We start from the raw sequence: 26,567 nt of genomic DNA on the forward strand, positions 1-26,567 counted from the left end.
GTGAACTCTTCAATCCCAACAGATTTGCTTTTTGTGTAAATTATCTATGTTAAGTAATTAATGGCGATTCATAAAACCCTAAATTACAAAACGGTGTTGATAATAGTTTTAAAGTGCATTTTCAATGCGTTTTCTGCTATAAATGCTGCAAAAATCAGGCAGTGTGAATGCTATGACCTGTTAAAATGAGTCAGTTCATACCAAATCATTATATGTCTTACCTGAGGTGTGAGGTTTTTGAGAACAAGCCAATTAGTTCTCCCTGAGCTGCTGTCACCCCAGCTGGAACCTGCAGACAATGATGATTTTAGGTCTCTCTTGTTTCTTTAAACTCTACATCATTTACACTATTAATAGAGTTTATGTAGGTGAAAGGGATTATAACTGACTAACCAGAATTGAATCTGGATTCAGAGCTGCCCCAGCCTGGCAGTCTCAGAGAGCCGTTGTCCCAAGATGAGGGCTGTTTCTGGCCAGTCAGACCAGGCGGGGGGCGGGACGGAGCAGAGATACCTTTAGAGGGGAGAGGAACCTTCCACAGCTCATGAGCCAAAGAGGTGTTGGTGACTGTACCAGGAGACCATTTGGAGTCACTGTTTCTGGCTGCAGGAAAGAAGAAAATATGAAGTTAAAAGAGTGTATAAGGGGCACAGGTCTGCGTGGCTACATCTAAATAGCTGCCCACCAACCTGAAGTGCTTTGTGCTGTACTGCTGAGGGAACTATTGTGGTTGGAGGCACGAATGGATGTCCAGGCACTATTTGAAGGCAGCGTGGTGTTAAGTGATGAGGATGGCCCTGGAAAAACACACACAAAAAAATAATTGATAAACACTAATATACACAATTCAGCAAATTATACTACAGAGTTTTTGTAATGTTTTTGAAAGTCGTCTGCATTTAATCAGACACAGTACAAATAGTAATATTATGAAAATGTATTACAATTTAAATGTAACTTGTCTATTTTAATATATTTTATAAGGTAATTTATTTTTGTGATGGCAAAGCTCAATTTTAAGCAGCCATTACTCCAGTCTTCAGTGTCAAACAATCCTTCAGAAATCATACTAATATGCTGATTTTGTCCAAAAAGTAATCAATATTGAAAACATCTTACTGACCCCAAACGTTTGAACGGCAGTGTATACAGATTTAGCTGGTTTAAAAGATTGCTTACCATTGTTCCTGTCCCTGAGGTGATCAACATCCCGGACTGTATTAATGGAGAGATTATTAATCACACTGCCAGGAGTGACAAATGGGTCAGTTTCAGGATCAATGTTTGGATATCCTTTCCAGGGCTCACCAGGACGGAACTCTGCCAAACAAACATGACTTGGTTAGTTCAATTACGCTACAATGGCACAGCACCATATTCAACCATCTGAGCTTCTCTGTAATATTTTGTTTCAATGCAAGATTTGATTGGAACAAGTAAAGCATTTATGAAGCAAATGTGTCCGAACCTGGTGGCCAGTTGACATTGGTGGAACCATGAGGTGATTTGGCACGGCTGGGCCAGCCATCTCCCACAGAGCCAGGAGGACTAATGGGAGCGTTACTGGCATTGATGAAGTCATATGGACCAAAGGGTGAGTCTTCAAGCCTCAGGCCAGATGTTATAGCACCTAGAGTAAAATCATATCCATCAGACTTTTCGCACATTTTCAAAACAGCAAACATTACCTGTCAAAGTTTTTTGCAATCTTTTCTGCTCACCAAGCCTGCATGTATTTGATCCAAAGTACAGCAAAAACAGTACAAATTTTACCATTAAAAAGAACTTTTCTATTTGAATGCATTTCAAAATAAAATTCATTCATAAAAAGCTGAATTTTTAGCATCATTACTTCAGTCACACGATCCTTCAGAAATCATTCTAATATTTTTATTTGCAGCTCAAAAAAACATTATTATTAATGAAAACAGCAGAGTAGATTTTTTCAGGTTTTTTGATGAATAGAAAGTTCAGAACAGCATAATCAAAATCTTTTGTAATATTATAACTGCCTCTATCATCACTTTTGATCAATTGAACAGCATCCTTGCTAAATAAAATTATTTCTATAATTTCAAAAACAAAACTCCAAGCTTTTGAATGGTATAGTTTATGATGCAACAAAAGCTTATTATTTCAGATAAATGCTGATCTTTGGATCTTCCTTTTCATCAAAGAATCCTGAAAAAAATGACTTAACCGTTTTAAATATTGATGATAATAATGTTTCTAGAGCAGCAAATCAGCATATTACAAGGATTTCTGAAGGATCATGAGACACTGAAGAGTAATGATACTGAAAATGTAGCTTTGATCACAGGAATAAATTACATTAAAATATATTGAAATAGAAAGCAGTTATTTTAAATAGTAAAAATATTTCACAATATTACCACTTTTGCTGCATTTTGGATCAAATAAATGCCATTTGGTGAGCAGAAGAAATATTAATCTTACTGATCAACAACTTTGAACTGGCAGAGTATGAAAAGCTTTTTTGTTAAGATAAAATTAGGGCTGCACAATTATGACAAAAAAGTATTGGTGATTATTATCCCGGTTGATGGCCGCGTGAGCGTGATGCGTGTTGATGTCTAACTTTTAGACAAACATTTACAAAGACCGTGATTTATCAGCTACGACTGACCCTTATTAGGTTGGTAAAGTTTATATCCTCAAACTGTGTAACGAAGTGCTATATTTTGGACTAAATTATGGGGGATCACGAGAAACAAGGGACTTTGCGAAGTTCCAAAAATAAGAATGAGAGCGAGTGTTGCAGCAGCAATACTGCGGTAATGAAAGAACTGAAAGTGATTAACTCAAGACCGGACCGTATGCTGAGCGACATGGAAAAGCAAGTCAACTCTAGAATTGATAGCATGGAAAAACAACTAAATTCTAGTGTTGATAAGTTGCGTGGATTGATGGAGAGGATGATGTTGGAAAATCAGGATATTGTGCGGAAAGAGATTGAAAAGGCCTCTAAAGACATGAAGGCAAATCTGGACATTGAGGTGGGAATTGTGTGTGCACGGATGGAAAAGATGGAGCAGAAAATATCCGAAAAAGAAGAGTTTTGATCCAGATGTCTCCCTGATAGTTGTGGGGCTCCCTCAATCAGAAGGAGAGGATTTAATGGCCAAAGTGAAGGATTTGCTGAATGTCGGCCTTGGATGTGATACTGTGCGCTGCCCCGTGGAAGTGGAGCAGCTGCCGGCGCATGGAGACCGACCAGGGATCGTCAAAGTGGAGATGAACTCGGTTCAGGAAAGTTTTTGGAAAGGTAGCTGTTGAAGGGGATGCAGGTTGGGATCCTTGTATAATAAAACAAAGATGTGAAATGGTGCGATTGTGGAACCGTCTTGTCAGTCTGCCTGAGGAAAGGTTAACTAGGAAAATTTTTAATTGGGACAGAACAAACCATCACCCCTGGTTTAGAGAGGTTTCAATAATATTGTCTGCTTCTGACATGCATATAATGCTTCGGAATAACCTGCAATGTAATATAAATGATGTCAGACAGGGATTAGTTACAAAATATAAAGATCAATGGAAGCAGGAGATTTGGAGGAAGCCAAAGCTTAGAAATTATGTTCAGTTTAAAAGTGATTACGTTACAGAACCTTATATTTTGTTTAATTTAAAGGCAGAGGTGCCTCTGTGCTCAGCTAAGAACCGGTACCTTGCCTCTGGCAGTAGAAGTTGGTCGATTTAAAGGTATACCTGAACATTTACGTTTGTGTGAATTTTGTGATCTCCAGGTTGTGGAGGATGAATTTCATTTTATTTTTCATTGTCCTTTATACAGCGATCTAAGGTATTATCTTTTTGAATCGATTCAGTTGAAAAATCTTGATTTATTTTGGAAATATGAAGCTGAAATGCTGTGTTGGTTGTTTGAAAATAATGTTTTTTGCTTTTGCAAAATTTGTGGAAAAGGCCTGGTGTCTGCGGCAAAGTATTTTGTATCCCACTTGACAAATTTTTTTTGTATGTGCCCATATGTTGTGCTTTGCTTTGTATTCTGCCACGTGGCTATTGTATATAATCTGTCAAAGTGTCTAATAAGCCCATGATGGCTGGGCACCAATTAAGGTGTTTGACACTCAAATAAAATATATCATAATCATCATTGTATTCATTTGTGTAGGTCAACTGCATGGCATTCTTTATCTACAAATCCAAAACTCAATTTACTGCCATTTTACACATGAGAATTTCAATGCTAAACAGTCAAAACTCTACACTCTCAACAAACAAACAAATAAATAAACTTTAACAATTAAATCACAGCTGTTGTAATAATTATTTAAGATTAACTGTGCAGTCCTAAAACTGATTACAAAAAAGAAACAAAAATGGGGAAACCCACCAGATTTGCTGGGGTTTTGATCAAGTGGCGAGTTAACGGAAATGTCCATGGCAGTCCACTTCTTCAGACGGGACTGTGGCTCCTTAAAACCAACACTTCCAATGTCGAGGTTGTTTACATTCAAGTTTGAGTTCAAACCTAGAGAAATACAAAAAAAAAAAAAAGTTAAAAAACAAGAAATACATTCAGCCCGAAAATGAGGTTAACAGCATTTGTGGTATCCAGGAATTAACATCAACAGCAGCAACAACAAAAAGTGCACTTAGCAGTTTTTTTTCTCATTAATTTTGATAAAGAGCACTTCATAATCATTAATTCTGGAGACTGCATCAGTAAAGTCAATGCTTTTGCATAACAATGTTCATGCCACTATGCCAGTTGCAACAACGAAAAATTACCAAGTGCACAATAAAACATGGGAAAACATATGGAAGGGAAGACAAGCACAAAGAAAATCAACCTTATTATTGTCAAGCGGCAGAAATTATAAGTAGAAGCACCATACGTATGCCAGCCAAACATTGGATTTCCAATCAAATAATAAGGGTCTGAACTCAAAAGGTTTCGAAACATAGCACGGTTTTCTTTTCCCTCAAATAGAAAATGCAAGAGGAAATTTAACTGGGGACAACAAAATAGACTGTATTCACCTCTTGCTGGCAGAGAGCTGCTGTCAGGACAGAAGTTCTTTCCTACCCGAGGGTTGATGGGAGAGCCTGGCACCATGTGGCCATTGCTCAGAGGTGGGGCTAGGAGGCTATGACTTTGACTAATGCCAGCTGGCTGATAGCCTGACATGTCAGAGGCAAACATCGTGTTGGGCTTGGCAGCTTGGTGCAACAAAGAGTCACTCTGGCCTACATTAAGATGGGGAGGACACCCACCTAAAGGGAAATTACTGAACGAGCTCATGGAACTTTGTTCTTTCTGAAGGTCAGAGGCATTGGGGGGCATGAAGTTCTCCATATAGGACTTGAGGCTGGGCTGGTGCAACGAGGGTGGCTGAGGGGAAGTCTGCTGCTTCATCAGGGAGGGATCGAGATGGCGGGAAGGCTGGATCATCTGCTGGGACGAGCCCAGACCACGACCCTACACATCATCACAAATGAAAAACGTCACGTCAAACGAGCCAAGAAATAGAAGGAAACGGAACATGTAAATAGGTCTAAGAGATCACAAACCTGTTCCTGTTGCTGGCGGCTGTTAACAGGCATGGGCCTCTGGCTTTGCGCTTTTTGCTGCAAAAGGAGACGCTGGGTCGGGAGGGAGAACAAAATGTAAGCATCACAGGGAATGAGTGAACTTTTTCAGTCAATTATCTTCTAGCCTGTTGCTTGCAGCAAGATCAATACCTGTAACTGATTAATCTGAGAAAGCTGAGACAGTTGGTTGAGCTGGGACAGCTGGTTCAGCATAGCCACCTGCTGGGGGCCAAACAGAGGGTTCAGACCTCCATTATTGGGAGAGTACTTCAACAGGGGTGGTGGAACCTGGGAAAAGAGAAAGTACACATTTGTTATAAACCTTTTTATGAAAAGTTCATAAATATAATCAATTAATCAAAATAAAGAGGTACATGGTTTCCATATCTGGTCTACACATTTAAATGTATCCTGTCTATGGTAGCTGGATTGAGAATATTTATTTTAATTAATATCGTAAAGGTATAAGGATCGTAAAGGTCCGCAAGCCAACCCTTTATTATTATTGATCATATTTATATATAAAAATCACAAAATTGTGGTGCAAATTGTGAAGCCCTACAAAAAGGCAAAGCAAATTTGTGACCAGTTGCAGAAGCTTAGCCACTATATTAAGACCTAGTTAAAAACTAGTTTGACCAACCAACAATTAGCCAAGGGGTAATCAGTCTTTTTAGGTTCAAATTAGGCCAATCTACTTTTTCTGTAACTTACATTAAAAAAATTCATGACTAACTTGTAAGACTAGTTCTAAGGCCACTGGAGTTGTAAAACTACATTTTAACACACAAATCAAATTTAGATTTAGAGTCACTTTTTAATTCATTTCCAGGCCTGAAATCACACTTTTGAAACTCCCTTGATACTTCCAGGGCTGTGGGAACTAGGGTTGGGCGAATTAATTAATTGTAGCCTACTGTTTCCACCAGTGCTTAATTTGAAAAGGATTTTTAAAGCTTTAAGTTCAAAATCGCTCTCATTGATTGCTTACTGCTTATGCCGAGTTCAGTCTGCACGATTTTCAAAGCAATCGCGTCACAGATGTTTTCACACTGCATGACTATCTGGGGTAGCATTCCGTCGCTGCTGTGTTCACACTGCACGATGGATCGGCGACAGGGGGTTTCACACTGCATGACTTTACAATAGGAAGAATCGCCGACAACTTTGTCCCGGTCCGCAAACTACGTCTCACAACCAAACACACGCAAGAAGTGACATGGAAACAACGCGAGGTCAGGCGTGCAAGTTCTCACGTGAGACTGGGATTACTATAAAAAAACATGGTAGCCCGCAAGAAGCTTGTCATACAAATTGCATGTGCACTCATTTGCAGCGAAAAGAAAAGAAGCCGAAGCTATTCTTGTTGATATTGTGGTCTAATACCTTCGTAACTCCTCCCCCAACTTCCCACTGGCCTGGATGTTGCTGTCTCATTGGCTGTAGGTAATCGCCGATGTGATTTTCAGTCAGATCACCTTTCACACGCCATGATTTTGAATCGCCGACAGGTCCAGATATTTAGCATGCCAAATATCTCACGGGTGTCGGCGACACGTCAGCGATTCTCTCAGATCACGTCTTTGATAGTTCACACTGTGTGATTGTCACTCACGTGAACGAGCACCGATTTGCCTGTGATTTCAGGCATTTGTCAGCGATTTCTCAAAACCTGTCGGCGAGTCAAAATCGGGGCTGAAATCATGCAGTCTGAACTCGGCCTTACTCTCTCCAAACGCATTTAATGAGCAGCGGAATGTTTAGAGAGAAAGTGTAATATCAGAAATAATACCAAATCAAGCTAAATATTTTTATGCATTAAAATTATAAACACTATAAACATAGCTATAAGCTAGTTACCCTGACTCCAAAACGAATCATTTAAAATGTAACGGTATTCAGAATGAAACCAAGTTTAGAAACCAAAACACGAAACTAAAATTACCAGGCGTTGGGCTCACGTCAGTGATGCGCGGGTCAATGTATAAACAACCCGAACCCGACCGACGTTTTCAACTAACCCGCCCGCAACTCGGACCGCAAAAAATAAAGAAAATATTGTACCCGACCCGCTTCCTGACCCGCATGTTTAATATTGGCGACTGACACCAGCGATTATATGCGGTGGAGATGCGTTCACTGTCAAACATCATTCGGCATTAATTAGGTAATTTTGTCAAAAGAAATGTTCTTGATTACAAGAAGAATACAGATTGTTCTTGTTGTGATTTATTTTGTCTTTCCTTTATACAGTTTTAAGTAGTTTCGTTTTCGAAGTACTCTAAATTATGTCAGTGATTCTCCGATGTTAAATATGATCAAGAATCATTTTATTTCGATCTACAGTGTAATAAAAGTTAAGAAAAAGATTAGCCTATAGCCCTAAATATATAGACTACAAGCTAATTACTTTTTTCTTAACTTTTAACTTCTAAAAATGATCAAGAATATTAAATCAACTTAATAGGCTAGGTTAAAAAAAATTTCTTATACAAACATAACGAATGCACTTCAAAACAAAGTTTTCATATATAAATTCAGGAATCACGAATATGACAAAATAATATTATTTTATATAGCCTATATTAATTGTATAGCTATAATAGTTGTATCAAATGAATAAGGAAATTATAGTGCCTTGAATTTAAGTAATGTTTAATTTCGTTCGTTTCGCTCTCTGGAAATGTAAAGAAAAATACCGTTTTTACTTGGAATTTGTTTTTAATCCCTGGTTTTAAACAAGCATATACATGAGATAATTTATATATTATTGCTTGAATAAACGTTTAAAATAGTGCTAGAAATTGTATAATTAAGGAAATTAAACAGACCTAGGCATTTGAAAAGACATAGTGAAATGTGTCTAATAATTCCAAAAAGAAAGAGAAGCATTGGACATAATCAAAATATTCGAGACATTTATTAGGAATACCATTTTCTTAACAATTAGGATGCTGCATGTGTTTATCCAGTCTAATCGAAGTGTGCGTCTCTCCCCCGACTTTCCCAACAAAAATCCCACCCCCTCTCAGAAAATACATAAAACTGACATTACTGAGCTATATGCCTTTAAAAGTAGCCTATTAAAATAGTACAATGGCATTGCTCAGTTCAACGTGTTGGGAAATCGGGAATTTTGTCCCGCCTCAGCATTTATTCAACAGTTAATAACGCTCAACATTCAAAAGGTAAATATTATTCAGCCAATAAAGTGTAGGTCTAAGTATTTCATAGAAAATGGTCTAGTAGCCTACTATATAAATTACAAAGGTTTAATTGGCATCTTTATTTCAAACAACCCGACCGACCGCGACCCGAATATCATTAAAAATATTTTTGGATGACTCGTAGGCCTAACCACGGGTGACCACAGGCACCCGCTCATTTTGGATCAACCCGCGCATCACTGGCTCACGTACCTCTGTAATTCGGCACAAATCCAAGTGTTTCCATATTCCCAATGTATTTGATTGATTATCTGTTATTTATAATGTATACTAGGCTTTGTATTGTACGTTCGTATTTCGATGGAAAAAAATATATTCTCTTGTTTTTTGTTCCAAGCTCTGTTTGTTATGATAAAACCATGAAAAGGGCATATTTGGTGTAGTTTATTTAATCTAATTTAATTAAAATTATTTAGTTTTTTTCTGCTGTTTTTGTATGCCTCATTTATTAATGTAAACGAACTAGTTTGTGTAATTCGTTTGGAGTTCACTGTAATTTGTATTGTATTCCATACAACTTCCTTGTTATCATTTCCTCATAATAATAATAATAATAATAAAATAAAGATGCGGAAATTGAAAGCATGCATTTCATTTGGCTATATAGTGTGATTATGTGTGTGTTTTTTGCAAGCGGGTTGCTGCTGCTGCGGCGGGGGCGGGGCGGAGGATCGCGATGCCGGCTCAGCATCGTGATGTCTATCGGCCATGGACGATGGCATCGTCTATCGATCCAACCCTAGTGGGAACCCTGTACATCACACATGTTCATCTTAAAGTAAGGTGGGATTTAAAAACCCAAGTAACATTACCTGAGAGGGAAGTAGTGGAGGAGGCACTTGGTTGCGTAGACTGGGCTGAGCGGAGTTCATAGGTTGTGCTGGAGGCTGCTGGGCGTTCCGGCCTTGTGCTGCTGCATTACTGACACCGTACATGTTTACATTCTGCAAAGAAGCAAGACACCCCGCATGTAAATGAGCATCCTGGCAATCCAGCGCATTCACAGCTTCAGCACACAGGAAGCAGCATGCACTAACTCACCTGCCTAACAGAGGCAGAGTTTGGATGGTGAGGCAAGCTGCACTGGTTTGGCAGTGCGTTATTTGTAGGGGAAAAGCTGATATTCTGCATGGAAGTGATCTGTGAGTTTTGCGACTCCTCTGCTACAGAGCTATCATACACAGGCAGTGAAAGCTGAAGCACAATCACAGGCCAAGCAGTGAGGAGCAGGACGCAGAGCGCAACAGCAGAGAGGAATTGGACAAAGACCAGAAGGAACACCAGGCCACCAGAGAAAGACACACAACAGCCACAGAAAAGGAGAAAGAAAGGCTATGTTAGCATCCTCTTTGGCATGTTTTAGGAAATGAAGAGATTCTTAAATTTTAAATTAGGGAGGGATTAGTTAGGGTTAAATTGGAATAAGGACTAAGACTATTGAAAGAGCTGATTCTAAATACACCATGAAATCAACTGTAACATTCCTAATAAAACAGGAAGCTTGGGCTAGGACATATCAAATGTCTTGTCCGTTTATTCTAAATAATGGCCGTGTGACATGGAAGAATCGAATAGTAGTTTTAGTTATGTTTTCTTTGCGCACAAAAAGTATTCTCATAGCTTTTTAAAATTACGGTTGAACCACATGGTCACATGGACTACTTTAACAATGTTCTTACTACCTTTCTGGGTAATAGTTACACTGCCGTCAGGGTCAGAAAGTTCTCAGACTTCATCATAAATCTCTTAACTTTTGTTCAAAAGATGAACAAAGGTCTAACATGTTTTGGAAAAAACATGAGGGTGAGTAATTAATGACAATTTAAATTTTGGGGTGAACTATACCTTTAAGCTAAACCAATTTAAATTCACCCCCGTAACTGTTCTTTTTTTATTATCTTCAGAAATACTGATATTTACTTTTATTAGAAAAATTATTTACTCATTTTAATCCAATTAAAATGGGGGATGGAGTAAAAAAGGTTGAGATCCACTGGTTTTGAAGCCATAACCATTCGATTTTGATATCATGGGGTCTTTAAGTTGCTTTCTCGTCCCATAGAGGGTGCTAAAGTACCTAACAAGCAGGAGTACAAGAATGGTCAAAGTGAAGGCTCCAATACTATTACAGCAGAAAAGGAAATAACTGACCTTATCCATATAGGGATTACGGTCCATAGGAGAGTCCTTGTGGATCTGGTGGCGCGAAGCTGGATTTTTCCCGTATTCTCCCATATTAAGAACGTGCTTGTCAACATCGATGCGCTTGTCTGTCATTCCTGCAGCAGATGAGAATTTTAGAAGATAGATTTTACAAAATCATGCTACTACTGCAACAAACATTACTCAGTATCAGCATTGGAGGAGCATGTGAATGCGACCTACCTCCAGACATATCCATCTTATTGCTCTTCAGGGAATCTTCAGCAGAATCCCTCTGTAAAATAACAGAAGTGTCAACATAATATCTAATAACATACTGGTACATAAAGGATTTGAGACACATAATTAGTATAAGCAAGTTTCATGGAAAAGTATAGCAATCAGACTTGATCCTTACAGGGTACATGTTGTTGAACTGTTTCACAAACTGATTCATCCAAGGAGAATCATCTTGCTTGTTGGGTCCTTTGTTTAGCTAATAGAAAAAACAAATAATGTAAATAATTTTGTTCTCGCAACAAGTAAATTCAGGTAAATGATACATTAAGCAGTTCTGCCAGATTAAACGAGGACTTCATTATTACTTTTGGAGGCATTTTCTTGGACCAGTTTCCAGTTTGGTTCATTTCTTGTGATGAATTGTTGTTCCATATGCCTATCTCTACCACATCTTCCTCCTCCCAGTTGGAGTGCCCTGTCATAGACATCTCCTCTCCACCCCAGTTATCTTGCATAGGTTTGGATCCTAAAAAAAAAAAAAACAAAACAAAAAAAAACAACAACATTTAAAATGGAGAGGGGGAAAAAAAAAAAAAAAAATCACTGAACATTTTCCCACCTGATACTTACACTGGAGAAGCCAAACAAAACAAGAATAAGTAAGTGCTTTGATTGGAGATGGGACGTACCAGACTTGTGCTGAGGCTGCTGTCCTATAGCAGCGTTGCCCCAGCCACTGCCTCCTGAGTTTTCCCTCCTCTGCTCTTCCCAGCTGGAACCTGTATCAACAGGCTTTCCCCAAGCAGACGTGCCATTGTCCACACTGACAGGTGGAGCAACATGCTCACCCCAGGTAGAGGACTCCATTTTTTGTGGCCCACCATATGGCTCTCCCCACCCTGTGATCAGACAGCAAAAAAAAAAAAAAAAATACTAATGATTAAAGACCAGTATACAAAATGTTATATCGTTCTGCATAAAAAGGTGCACATGCAACAATTAAAAGAATGTATATTACTATGTTGCAAACAAACTGAAATCTGTCAGAGCAAACAAGAATCAAAGTGTAAGGTATAAGCTACACGGAAAATAACTATGCAACAACTACATTGCATCTAAACTAAATATTAAACACGTTTTAAAACTGAAATCTATTAAAGACAATGTAACTGATATTTATAAATAAACTCCAGAGTGGCATTGGACTGTACTTGCAAAGTTTCCAATGGCCCAAATCCGACCCTTGCATAAACATGCTTATGTAAGCTTTGTTTACTCTGAAGTCCTTCTGATGGATCAGTTTTCATTTAACCACCAAGGTTTTTGCACTTTCACCATCCAGCATATGCCCTGAATACTTCCTTTAAAAATAGCCCCGTTCATGTGTGCCCTGCTGCTCAAGTTGCTGCCATATGACTGCACCATCGGTCATAATGTAACCCAAGCCTATTTTTCCCTGAGCACAGCTTATCCACAGCCAAATCCAAATGAAGTACACTATTTGAACATGCACCTTTTACATTTTTTGTTTAGCACATAATTAAAAAAAATAGAAAAAAGCTGCACTTCTACAATGTATATACATTCCTCTGCACTGCATAAACACATTTATATATAGACGCGTGCACACAAACACTTGCTCGTAAGTTCAGAGCTTGTCAGTGCTGGAAGTATTAGAGGAAAGGGGTGGGAGGAAAAAGCGCATCCAGAGAAATTCCAAAGGGATGACTGCATGACTAAAGATAAATATAATGGGTGAGTAATAATTGCCAAGGCACTGCCAAAAAGGAAGACACCCACCTGAGCTGCAGTTCTTTTCCTTTGGAGCCGTGGAGCTTTGGGCTTGTGGGGGCTGAGAAACAGCCATGCCATCCTGCTCTCCAGCAGTGTTCTTATTCCACATGTTTACGTTGCTGTACTTATATTTGTTGGGATCTCCCCATGCTGCAGTACCATCATCAATCTCCATTCTACGCCTGATGGATTCAGGTGATGGCTCTTCCCATCCGGTGGATGATTCTTCTTTGGAGGCAGCGGGCATCGGACCTCCCAGCCATCCTGTAGGCTTGTTTTGACTAGGGGCTCCAGTCTGATAGGTGTTCCCACCACTCCTGAATGTTCCCATGCTGGATTCTTGGGACTTGCCCCACTCGGAAGAGTTGTTCGGTTTTGTATTGTCGCCCCAAGTGGAGTTGGAGTGGCTTGATTTGATTGGCTCGCCCCAGGTTTGGTTTTGATTGTTGGTCTTGGGTGGCTCTCCCCATCCTGTGGTCTGACCACTCTGGTCAGGAGTGTTGGTGCCTCCGCTGCCTCCCCAGGTGTTGCTTGTCCCGCACCGCCCAGGCTCACTCCAGCCCGATCCTGAGCGGTCACTGTCACTGTCCCAGCCACCTGAGCCATTCTTCTGGGGCTCTACCCAATGGTTTCCCTTCGGGCCTTCTCCGCCCCATCCCTCTCCACCCCATCCCTGCTTTGCCTTTGGGGGATTATTCCAAGAGGAGGACTTCTCATCCTTGGCGCCGTTCCACATGGAACCGCCCTTGTTCATTGTAACAGAAGGGGCATCCTCCCATCCACTTTGCCCAACTGGGCCTTTGGTTTCTCCCCAGCCAGTTGAAGGTTTCGGTTCAGTCCAGCTAGACACTGAAGAATCGCTACTTTTGTTGGTGCTGGGTCCATCTCCCCAACCACCTGAGTTAGACGACGCCTGAGGGGGAGCACTACCCCAGCCTGTCTGTCCATTTCCTGCCTTTTTCTCTGAGTTTGAAACATCCCACGCAGTGTTCTGGCGGACTGGAGTTTGTCCCCACCCTGTGTTGGACAGCACCCTGGGGTCCACGTCGATTTTAGAGAGAGCTGCATTGATCATGCCCTGCTGATTACCCCTCCTTCGGTTGGCACCACGTTGCCCATCCCTGTCACTGCGACCTCCCGAACTCTCTCCACTTCCTTCACTGCCTGTGGACTTGTTCCATGTGCTGCCTTGCGATGCTTGACCGGAGCTCCCTATACCGAGAGCATCGTCCTCCAAGGACTTCCATCCATTTGTTCCCTTCCTGCTCCCATTCGTGCTATCATTGGAATGCTGACTGTTGCTGGGCAAAGTGTTCCACTCCCCGTTTGAGACCTTAGTGCCAGTGTTTGAAGAGGATGAGGAAGAGGAAGACGAGGAGGAGGAGGCACTCCCCCAGGGGCGAGGGATCCCAGCTGGGCCCACACCGTTGCCTGCTCCCCAAGACATATTTTGTGAGGTAGCGGGCGCTGAGTCCCAGCCTCCTCCACGACCGCCCATCCCGTTATTATTATTATTCTTTAAAGAAGCAGCACTCACAGAGGAGCTGTTGGCTCCAGACTGCATTAGAGTTGCATTCACAGTGTCGCCCACAGCTTGGCCTTTAGGGACGGGACATTTGTCTCCAGAGTAATTAGTGCCGGGCGGAACGCCCCATGCTGTACCACAAGACCCGCTGTTAATTCCCTCACTGTTGCCATGTTGAGAAATGGAAGTGCCATTAGAGACTGGAGAAATAGGGAGCTGAAGGGAGCCCCCTGTACTCATAGGCCAAGCTCGGTGCCCTGGGGGCTGTTCATTCATCTGCATTGAACCTGTAGAGTTTGGTAAACTAGAGGTCATCGTGTTAGTAGTGTTATTTGGTCCATTAAATTCAGTGTTAAGGTTTTGAGGCTGCCCACTTGGAACCTTGTTTGTACCATTGACTTCAGCTTCGGACATATTTTCCTGCAGGCATCCCCAGGACATCTTAGAGTTGATACTCTGCATGCTGGGTGTTTGACCTATGGTGCTTTGTTGAGTGTTGGTGCCACCATTTACGTTCCCCGCAGGCCCATGGGGGTTGGGCCCAGTGTTCTGAAGAACGGGCCAGGCACCATGGTTGGCATTTGGGTTCAAAGTGCTTGGATTTATACCTACATTGGTTGAGGAACCTTGGGTACCCCATGCATTTATTTTGCCATGGCTGCTTTCTGCCAGCTTGCCGCTGGGGCCCTCGCTGGAGCTTTGACATGTGCTTAGCATCGAGCCATTGGATACACCCCAAGGCCCCTTAACACTCCCGTTAACCACATTATTGCTTCCATTTGCAACCATGAAATGAGAACCTTGTCTATTGCCATTGTTGTCACCACCAGTGCTCCCAGGCGCCATCATGCTAAGATTTTTTTCCGACCCAGAGCTGGAGGCAGAGTCAGCATCCATACATTCTGAGGCTAACTCTGGGTCACTACCAGTGATGGAGGGCCAGGGTCCCTTATCTACAATAACTTTTCCCCAGTTGCTGTTCGAGTCGCTGCAAGTTGAGCCAGAGCTCCACGTTAAATTTTCATACTGAGGCTCCAGACCAGCATGTTCCAAACCTATGAGAGCAAATAAAAGGTCAAGTCAGTTGAAAATGCAAAAATCTGGAAACACATCTGTTTTTGAACTAAATAAGAGTGTAGTGACTGAAAACATAAGATTCCATCCAAAGGATGTTTGTTGGGAAAATTTAGACATTTGACCAAGGCATCACAAAGGAATTTTAAATCCAGACAAGTGGACAAAAAAAATCATGACAATACAATTTGGATGTGTATGCGTCACAGTTTGTGTAACAGCTTAAGCATAAGGAGACGAATAAGGAGACGAAAAGGGACTAAAACAAACCCCTTACCCTTTAAAAATGCTAACTGTAATACATCCAGTGCAAATAAAACAAGCCAAATGCTGTACATAAACATACTGAAAATAGTAACATTTAGTAATCTTTGTTCAGAATTTGTAACAACTTAGCGATTTATGGATTATGTGACAATGGCTAACTGCCCATAGGCCCTGTCTCTGTCCTGCTGAGAAGTGTCTCGCTCAAGCCAGACTGAAACAGTAGTAGATCTGCCACCATTTTGTAGCAGCAGCATGATCATGCTGCATGCCAGGATAGAAGAGGAGGGAAAGACAGACGACTGCTAACAGCAACACTAAGTGTGAAGCGTTTCTGCGAGTTCACTGATTTTATGTAGATGTGGCAAGTGTGGCAGCACTAAACTCTAACAATAACCCAACTGCTGTGTTCCTTGAAATAAATTTTCTGCTCTAGCTTTCATATTTTTCTGCAAGATGGCTGCCAAGCTTCCTTGAGCACTGTTCTCTTGCCAAGCTTGGCTGTGTTACCAAGAGATATGGGAAGACAAAGAAAGACAGACAGTCTCACTGCTGGTCTCAAGTAAACTGTTTGTTCAAGAGTGACTCAATAAAATGGGAGATTCTGTCGAAGGTCACTGAGGTAAAGGAAAATTACAGTTACATTACATTTCGATATAGTATTTCATCTCTCCAGGGGAGACAAAAAGAGTTGTCAACCAACATAAGACTTGTAGACTCCAAGGGGATAGAACAATGGAAATTCTGTCATCACGTCATTCCAAAACTAACTCACTTTTTGTTGAACACAAAGGATATTTTGTCCATATAATGCAAGTCTCTAATGTGGTCTCCAAAACAACTTTGGGTCACCACTGACTCTCAGTGTATGGACAAAAAACACAGATGTTTATTTCTTCTTCATGTTCCACTGAAGAAAGTCAGTCATACAGGTTTGAATGAAGAGTGTTAGTAAATGACAGACTTTTCATTATTGGATGAACCATCTCTATGAGGAGACTTGTACTTTTTTATGGGCAAAGTGTACAATCTCTGACTAAACCAATTTAGTGAGAACTTTGTACCAGTTGGCAGCACTACTGGTCTTGCCTTACATAAAGGAAAAACACAGATTTGGCATGAAAAAAATTGTAAAGTCAGTCTACCCATGCCAAGACATTTAGAAAAATTTCTTTGTATAGCAACTGGCTAAATTTAGAGAATCAAAAATACTTATTGACACTATGAAGCATGCACCACAGAGACATCGACAACAACTTGCAATCTACCTAAATACAAACAGCTGCACAGATCTTCCGGCGACTTTTGGACTTAACACATACACTAAAGAAAATTGGTAAACAACAGCACATGGTAAGGAAAAAGAAAAAGTGAGTCACCTGTTTGGTTAGGGGAGTGGCTGACGGAATCCCGAATGGGAGCCATGCCTACAAAACAAAGAGCAACACCATGAGTAAAAACAGCTAGAAGAAGCCACAAAATAGGTCTCAACACTAATAAAACGGCCAGACCTCAAGACCACATAGTAAACAGCACTGTTTATTTCTACAGCTATGATCTAAGAATTTTACTTCAACACAAAATGAAAACAGTTGAGTTTATACAAAGATCTTTCATTAGAAGACATGCTACTATTTACATGAGTGACTCCATTAGCTTAACTGTACTAAATTGACTTCTCATTTTGGAAATAAATGGGAGAACTAATACAGTCAACCAGACAATGTTTACAATAGGGGTGGGACGATACAGGTAACTCACGATTCAATTCTGTGACGATATGTGGCCCACGATATCGATAATATCACGATTCGCGATATCTACGATATTCAATATATTGGAAGAAATTTCATCAATGATATATCACGATATATGTGACTGAAAAAGAAAAAAATACCCATAATAAGGAAATCTTAAGCATTTATTAATGCCAACATTTTCAACACTGTGCAAAGAAATATGCATTTGCATAATAACTCACTGCCTCCTGGTCTTAAATGTAAACGCTGTACAGCTAGACAGATAAAAGTGCCTGAACATTAAAAAAACAACATGAACATTAACATGTGTAAACCGTGATACTGAAACGTCAGTAGTAAGTTACTGTAAAGTGCTTTATGTTAACCTGGACAGTGGTCACATCAAGGCATATTCTTCTTGAGGAACACTAACGCCTGTTTCACACATACTCCGTCTGCAGTGCGTATGCAGTCCGTGTGCGATGCAGAAGCAGCACGGACTCGTTTTGCTTTCACACAGAACACGTTTTATAAACAACGTATTATTCAATGCACTTGCACACCGCTTCTGGGACGTACTGCCGGACAGCAACCGCGTGCAGTGTGAACGCTCTAATCCGTTAACATGGGTGCGAAAAAAAATACTCAACGCATACGTACTGCAGACGGAGTATGTGTGAAACAGGTGTAACTGATCAGCATGCTCAACTAGCGGGTGCGTCTTTGTTTGGTTTTCGTTATTTTCCGCCATTTTTCTCACTTCTCTTTTTCTGCGCTTCTTCTCTGTTGTTGTTAGAGAACTTGTGTTCTTCACTGGCCGCTGCTTCTGCCACTTTACCCCTATTTACTCGAACAGCGCCCCCCGCAAACAGAATGGTAGATATTGGGTAGTGACAGTGACACTGACGACGGGTAAATTAATCATTTTGTGTTGCAATAAAATATCGATATCGGCCGTTAGTGTATCGATTATGTATTGCGACAGAGAGCACAACAATATATTGCAATATCGATTTTTTTTCCCCACCCCTAGTTTACAATCTGAAAATGATCAAATATTGGCAAAACAAGTAGCCACCTATGAACACACACATAGCCGTCCTTGTATATTTAACCAAGATGTTTTCAAAGCCTGAACACCACTGCCTATCAGCAATGGCTAACTTTAAACATACATATCATGGATCTCAGCACACCTGGCTGATCCATAACCCACAAGGTCATTCTGCAGAGCACCGTTACCTGAGAGGTGGCTTTGGGCGCAGTGTAGGACAGACCTCTCAGTCGTAAGCTCCCCTGGCTGGCTAGAGTTGAGCTGCACTTGAGTTCCCAGGGTGGCAGCAAGGACCGTGAGGGATTGCCCACACTTCAACAGCTGTTTCTGTTTGTGCTGACAGAGACGCGGAACTTCACAGAGCGGGTACTGAGGCAGGGCTTGGGGCTGGCCGCTGGCTGAGGCCCTCTTGGCATTGCTGATGGCGCAGGTTACAGTGGAGGTGCTGCTGTTCTAATTGGCAGACTGAGGCTGGCTGAAACTGGACTTGATATGTTCTGGCACTGAAATCAAAACAAAAACAGGTATTTAAAATGATGCAAAACCTATATTTTCATTCTGCACAATTTAAAGTTAATCTACACACATCGACTTTGGTATAACAATGCTGTCTAAAGAAAACATCTCAAAGTATACCATGCAAAACTTTGTAAAAGTCAGGTTTATTTGTGGAAACCTTCCTGATCTAGAAATGTAAAAAAAAAAAAAAAAAAAAAAAAAAAAAAAAGAACTGACCTAATTTTAAACACTATAGAGGCCAATCTAAATAAGATATGACTGTAATTAAGTTATCTACTTGGTTTGCTTATAGAACATAAAGCTATTCCAGTCATACTGGTTATCATGTTAAATCCACAGTATATTAATAAGGCCCCCTCTACACTGTTGCCTCAGTTATTTCTCCAAACTCTAAAACTTTCCATAATGTTGATAACATAGTATAGACTTATGGCTACTATGTAGGGGTGGGCGATATGACCTAAAATTAATATCATGGTATTTTTAATCTTTTGAACGGTGACGGTATAATATCACGGTATTACTTTTTTGGTACATTTTGGGAGGAGTAGCCTGTCCTGTCCCTTTAGTATGTGAATAAAGTTAATATTTTTATAATATAGTAAGTAAATGGTAGGTATCCTTATCAAAAAGAGACATGGGAGAGTATGCATTCTTAACATATTTATTTTGCAAAAAACCTAAAGATCTTACTTAAGTGTACAACAAAACAAATTATTTTTTATTGAAATTTAATTTCTGCAATATTTAAAACCTTTAAATAACTGGGGGAAATCAACCCATGGCAACAGTTTAAAAGTAGACCAATTCTGTGGGGAAAAACGCGGACTTGGCAACCCTGCATCCAACACGAGCTGCTGGAGTTAATGTCATTGTACAAATGAGTACGAAATTTGTCCTTTTTCGTTTTTTATTTTCTGCATTTCGATCGCATCCATAAGCATTTTGATAAGGATGGTGAATATTAGAAAACTAAAAAAAAACGCATACGAAAATCGGACTCGGTGTACAATGACCTTTATATTTGAATGATCACGGGTCGAAAGTAAAGAGAGATTACAAACACAGACTGGAGGATTTGTTGCAATCTTGTATTTACTGACAAATATCTATTAACGTTAAAAGATGTGCTGCTCCCTTTACACAGAGTGTGCGTTATCACAAAATCGAAAGTAAAAGTAAACAGGCCGGTTGCGTTCGCCTCGCGCCCGCTCTATTTGTGATCCGCTGTGTAAATCCTTTGGTCGGCCGCCGGGAAAAGTCCCGGTCGTCCCGATTGCCACTCCGCCCCTGGTATAGGCTACAGGCCCGACCTTTCTTCACGATGTTTCACCAGTCGTTTAATGGCCACTTTTACCTTCCACCTGCAAAGCTGATACGAATATGTTTTACTTTTTTATTTACAACAAGATATATAGTATAAGGACAGGTATTCGACCACAACTGAACGTTTGAAGAAAATTTAATGCCTTATTTAGAATTAGCTATTATTGAATGCAGCCGTTCGAGGCACATAATTGATTTATTACGGTATTGACGGTATTAGAAAATCCATGTCGTGGCGCAATGTCACACCGGTGCTGACTATGACACCGGAGTACCGCCCACCCCTACTACTATGACACAAAGAGCAGTTGTTGTCAAAGTCTAGCAGTTTATTAATACAATCTCGCACAATAATCAGAAACTGCATGAGATAGTAGGTTGAAAACTCAAGTCTTAATCTCAAGAGAGTCATAGTCCATGTAAACAATTGTTGATATGCGTCACAACTTCTGGGCTCAATAAAACAATCTCATTGAAATATTTCCACTCACAATCATAAAAAAAATATATATACCAATTGAAAAAAATAGATATGACTATTTACTACTAAATACACAAATTCTGAAGAAAATGGTGCACCAGTATACACTGCCGTTCAGTAAGATTTTTAATGTTTTTTTTTAAAGAAGTCTCTTATGCTCATCAAGGCTGCATTTATTTGATCAAAAACACAGAAACAAATACTAATAGTGAAATATTACAATTTAAAATAACTTTTCAATTATAATACTTTTTTCAATATAATTTGTTCCTTTCACGCAAAGCTGAATTTTCATCAGCCATTACACAATTCTTCAATATCACATCTGAATGAGAAATCATTCTAATACGCCGATTTGACAGTCAGTTATCATCAATGCGGGAACCTGTTGTGCTGCTGCTTGATATTTTTTGGAACCTGTGATACTTTCAGGATTCTTTGATGAATAAAAAGTTAAAGAACAGCATTTATTAAAAATATAAACAATATAGGTCTTCACTTTTTATCAATTTATCTTTGCTGAATAAAATTTTCATTAAAAGAAAATAAAAACATTTGAATGGTCATGCACATTGTTACAAATGATTTCTATTTTGAATAAATGCTGTTGTTTATCCTGAAAAACAGATTACAGGTTCCAAAAAAAAAAATATTAAGCAGCAAAAAACTTTTCAACATTGATTATAAATCAGCATATTAGAATGACTTCTGAAGGATCATGTGACACTGAAGACTGGAGTAATGTATATTAAAGTAAAAAGTATATTAAAACAGAACTGTTATTTTAAACTGTAATGTCATTTCACAGCATTACTGTTTTGTATTGTATTGTATTTTTGATCAAATAAATGCAGCCTTGATGACCATAACAGACTTAAAAAAAAAACATACATTAAAAATCTTACTGATCCAAAACTTCTTAATGGCAGTGTATGCTATTACTACAGAAAAACAAAACCATTCTAAATTATTTAACAATATTCCTTTATTTCAACAGCCTTCCTGTATTTTAACCCCGCCCCAACCTGTCACAGAGACCACCTTTCACATTCCAATTAATTCCCTCAGGAGTTAATACAATTAACATCCGTTTTCACTTCTGTAATAATTCACATTACAGAAGTAAAATGGAGACTACTAGACACAGGCAAAAACACACATTACCCCTTAAATGGCTAGTTTACCGAACAAACTTTAAAACTTGTACATTTCTGGGTGAACTATCCCTTTAACAGTAAACTTGCACAACTGCATTACAATATTCCAGCGTTCTTGAACAGTCAAGACAGACTGTATGTAACACAAAACCTTTTGAACCTGAAATTTTATTATGAAACTGTTACATCCACTTAATGTACTGGTACAGTATGAGATGGTAATATCATATGATGCTTGCCATCATATTTGAATGCCGTTGCAAAGAATTTCAAAGAATACAATGCTACATGCCTGCAGAAACATGAAACCATCATAATGCATTCATGTTCTTTATTGAAAATCTAGTTAGTGCAAAAATAAGCAATGCATCTGATTTCAGCTTCTCTATATAAATTCTAAAGTCACCAACAAGTAGTTTAACAGCCCTCCACTGCAGATCCAGCTCCATACCACCGTTAATGCACTGCACCCTCAGCACAACTGTTTGCAATATCCAGCAGTTTGTTCACGGACATTGTTTTGGCTGTGGAATTTCCTCTTTAGGAATGACCTCACAGAGCAGCAATTCACATTCACATTTAAAGAAGAAGAAGAAAAAAAAGAGAATTAAATAGATTTCAATAAACAGACCACAGGGTGCAAAAACAGAGACCATCCTGATCTCTCCAGAACAGGTCCAGTCTACAACAGAGAGCTTGTTTGATACACTATTCCTCTCACATCACAGCAGCTGTGAAGATTTAACAAATTCAACAATTTAACATAAAGAGACTGGAAGAGCTCAAGATACCAAGTAAAACATATTTGTAGTGTATTACAAAAGCCGAACCTCTACCTTCAAGTAATACAGGATTAGATCACAGCTTTCTTTTCCCCTCCTCTCCAGGTTTACCAGAAGCCTTCAAAGACTTCCAGCTTTGTTCGTTCTCTTTGCATTTCATAAGAAAAAAAAAGTGGAGAGGCATGGTGTCATTTTACTGCTCGAGCTGAAACTCCTGCCAGCTCCTCCTGCAGCGGGGGCTCAGTGAGGGGGGAGCCTTTTTGGGGGCTTTCTTTTTTAAAAAGTCTACTTTTTCCACTTCAATGTTTTAGCGAAGGAGTTCAAAAGGAAACAAAAGTGTGAAATAATACTGCAAGCATGCAACAGGTCTGTTTTCTCTTAGGGGCAACTTCCTGTTCAGACAACTTCGACTCGCTTGTTGTGGAATGACAACCGTCAGGAAGTCAGGTGGTCACGTTGCAACAAGCACAACTACCCTGCAGATCTGTTGCACTGCAACAACCAACCCTTGGTGCATTCAAATGGCAAGCCTGCATGACTACAACATTAGAGAAAGCATAGATGCTTTCCGGTTTACAGAGTCTTAGAAGATCTTTCCAGGAACACCAAAGACACTGCTGAAATGCAAAAACGACAAGAAAAAAAAAGCTGAAGCAAGTGGAGTCAAGTTCTAATAATAAAAGATAACAATAATAAAAACACTCCCGAGATAACTCGCAGACATGATCAGGTCTGCAATTTGTCTTAAAATTACAAGTATGCACGAACAGAACAGGTCTCGACTTGAAACGGCTGTCCATATTTGGTGTCAGTTATGTCAGTAATCTATAAAGCCGACAGGACAAGGTACTATCACTTAGGACTCTGAAGTTTTACTTCAGGCACTTTTAAGTGCTTTTTCCAGCCTCGATGAGTTAATGCAGACCATCTCTGCCAGTGGCTCTTCCTCGCAAGCGAATGTGTCTGTATTGTGCACGGTCATTGCTAAGCAACAGCTAGGTGCTTTAGTCAACAAACTAAACCTTCGCCGCAAAACACAGACACCACAAATCATTTCTTGAAGGGTTTTCCATTGTATGACCCTAAGGTTCAGCTAATAAAAAGACAAACTTTTGACTCTTTCATAGACCAAAAGGGCAGATGAGGACCAAATCGTTTCCAGCTGAACTGAAGTGATGAAATAAGGAATAAACGCAAGTGTGAGTGTGTGTTTATTATCTAGTCAAAATAAGAAGGATGAAAATATTGTTGTGCACACAGCAGCCAATAAGACTGAGTCAACTTTATTGCTTAAGTATCACGAAGAAGACACAAGGACATCTGGGCCAACAGATAAGTAAAAAGTCACCCGGGGTAACTAGGGAGGGGTGAGTCTTGGATATTTGCTGTGCGAATCTCTGAGCAGCAGCGTTTCGCCCAGATACCGAACGAAGCTGATGCAGTATCTCCGTCACAACACTTTAAGGTCTTTTCCCTAGTTAACCACAATTTTTTTTTTTAATTTGATAAATCTTCATCAATTTTAAACTCTTTTCCAAGGTGAGCATTTAGTCACTGTTGCCAAACTGAACTAAGTGGCAGTCACACCGCTGGCTTTAGCCTTAAGCTACTGTGAGAGCGAAGACAAGGTCAAGAGATAAAGACCTGAGCTATTAGCCTTTCCACATCACTCAGTGGAAAAATGCTACGCCCACTGAACAAGTTTCTATGATGTGCCTTGGTCTGCATAAATGGCAAAGTATGGTCACTTAAGATAAGGCGGCTTTGATATTCTTTCCTAATCAGAAATAAACAAATAATGCAATTTCAAATCATGAATATGGCACGGTAGCTTATGCCGTGACAATGTTCAAAAGCCCAAAAATAATGCTATCTGCCATTTTCAGCCCCATAAACAGACAATAATTCCTACCTTTATACCAGCCCCCTCTTCCTTATCGTCATTCCAATGAGCTCTACACTTTCCTCCGTCCACTCTCCATCCGTGTTTTGAATGATTTCCCTGAAAACGAAAGGATCAAATGGCAGATAAGACACGATAACTTGGCTTCATCTTTAGCAGCTCTACCAGTTACCCACAGCTACATCTCCAATATAAATGAGGCAGCAACGCAGTTAGTAAAAGGGAGAAAGCTTCCGGTAATCTCCTTAACGGATTACACTGGGAAATTACTCCTCTATAAACAGCCAACTATCTCTGTGGGTCAAACCGGCAAGCACTTTTTCCCTGACTATCGACACTCTAGTTCTGCACAATCATTTGCTAATCTATGTAAGATGTTTATGTAGTAAGTGAGTCTACTGAGCTCAGCAACTCACTGGCGACATGCACTGTAGATTAACAATAAAATATGTTTGCTTTTTTTTTTAAATGATGGGGGAAGGAGTTCAAAAAATAAGAGACCTTGGAAATGAGAGACAAGTTGTAGAGGTAGAGCCTCTAATTAATAATTAAAAAAAAAAGTTAAGGTGGAGCAAGTGTTTACATTTTTGATAAAAGCCTACAAATGTGACCCTGGAGCACAGGACCCTTAAGTCTTATTTATCTTAACAACCCACACATCAATCGAAAGCTTATTTATTCAGCTTATTCAGCAACCTTATGACTGTGGTCCAGGGACACAAATATATATTTTCCCAATACCAGTATTTACCATAACTACGATATTTCAAAAATACAATACTATTTACAAATACGATAATATTGTTAATAATTCTGCACCAATGACGGCAACATAGTAGGTGGCAGCACCATAAAGACCAAAGTATATATATCTTTTTTATGAACACGTCAGGGTATTTGTACAGTCGAATACATAGCCTTTTAAAGTATACTCCATTTGACAGTTTACACAATCACAGGTGGGCGATACATGCTTTAAGTTTCACTGACCAATAAAATTGTCTTCAAAACATTTTAATTTCTCTAATAACCCCCTCATACAAATGCTTGTCAATACAAGTGACACTTATTATTGCAGTATGTATTGCAACTGATTGCAAAAACCAATTAATTGCCCGTATGCAAACTATTTACAAAAACCAAGCAGCACGCGTTAAAAAAAAAAAGGGAAAAAAAAGCAAGTATAATTTGGGCTTATTGCTGTCCTAAAAACAAAAAAGGCAACAACGCAGTAGTAAGTTTCCATCCAAAGTTGCACATTTAAATTATGTGCAAAATTGGAATCACATAAAACATTTGCAAATAAGCAAATGAGAACAAAATAGTCACATCCTGGCACTAAATAGCACTAAGAAACGTAGAAGAAGCCACTAAATATAATAATTTTCATATATAATAAATTACTTGTGCTTCAGAGTAAGCAGACAAAACAATAAATGCAATTATTGCTTTCGGAGGTGGATGCTGCTGTTTGGGAACGCAGTTGAGAGTACTGGAAGGCAATTATACAGAAAACACCTTGACGACAGACTTTGTTCAGTCATTTAGAAATGACCATAACATTTCAGATGCTGTGCAACAAGACTGGTCCGCTGGTTAGTCAAGTTACCCTGAGTCACATGACTTTAATGCACATGGAGGAATTTATTTACAAAATGTAATAAAGGTCTCCCATTATTCGCACAAGTCAAAAACCACCTCAAACATTTCTTGCGAATTAAGTGATTTTTTCCCCAGAAATACGGCATTTCAATTACTTGTTT

The 26,567-nt window shown here is 39.6% G+C and overlaps 1 protein-coding gene across 2 annotated transcripts in view; it reads right to left on the minus strand.

Annotated features, from left to right (window-relative positions):
* The window catches only part of LOC141334426 (trinucleotide repeat-containing gene 6A protein-like), a 39,488-nt gene that overhangs the window by 7,323 nt on the left and 5,598 nt on the right, over nucleotides 1-26,567 (minus strand). The window contains exons 3-21 of one of the 2 annotated variants that reach the window (XM_073839503.1): nucleotides 24,814-24,903; nucleotides 18,825-19,139; nucleotides 17,223-17,270; nucleotides 12,987-15,560; nucleotides 11,876-12,085; nucleotides 11,552-11,712; nucleotides 11,365-11,442; nucleotides 11,190-11,241; nucleotides 10,956-11,083; nucleotides 9,617-9,748; nucleotides 5,728-5,865; nucleotides 5,557-5,628; nucleotides 5,260-5,464; nucleotides 4,376-4,513; nucleotides 1,469-1,630; nucleotides 1,180-1,320; nucleotides 690-797; nucleotides 394-603; nucleotides 222-289 (exon numbers count right to left, since the gene is read on the minus strand). In XM_073839503.1, the coding sequence (XP_073695604.1) occupies nucleotides 222-289; nucleotides 394-603; nucleotides 690-797; nucleotides 1,180-1,320; nucleotides 1,469-1,630; nucleotides 4,376-4,513; nucleotides 5,260-5,464; nucleotides 5,557-5,628; nucleotides 5,728-5,865; nucleotides 9,617-9,748; nucleotides 10,956-11,083; nucleotides 11,190-11,241; nucleotides 11,365-11,442; nucleotides 11,552-11,712; nucleotides 11,876-12,085; nucleotides 12,987-15,560; nucleotides 17,223-17,268 (4,623 nt within the window). In that variant the 5' untranslated portion in view covers nucleotides 17,269-17,270; nucleotides 18,825-19,139; nucleotides 24,814-24,903. Of the gene's footprint in view, nucleotides 1-221; nucleotides 290-393; nucleotides 604-689; nucleotides 798-1,179; nucleotides 1,321-1,468; nucleotides 1,631-4,375; nucleotides 4,514-5,025; nucleotides 5,465-5,556; nucleotides 5,629-5,727; nucleotides 5,866-9,616; nucleotides 9,749-10,955; nucleotides 11,084-11,189; nucleotides 11,242-11,364; nucleotides 11,443-11,551; nucleotides 11,713-11,875; nucleotides 12,086-12,986; nucleotides 15,561-17,222; nucleotides 17,271-18,824; nucleotides 19,140-24,813; nucleotides 24,904-26,567 lie in introns of both variants that reach the window. The other variant, XM_073839495.1, reaches the window with a different exon arrangement.

The sequence above is a fragment of the Garra rufa genome, chromosome 1 (genome assembly GCF_049309525.1).
Source record: "Garra rufa chromosome 1, GarRuf1.0, whole genome shotgun sequence".
In the NCBI taxonomy this organism is placed as follows: domain Eukaryota; kingdom Metazoa; phylum Chordata; class Actinopteri; order Cypriniformes; family Cyprinidae; genus Garra; species Garra rufa.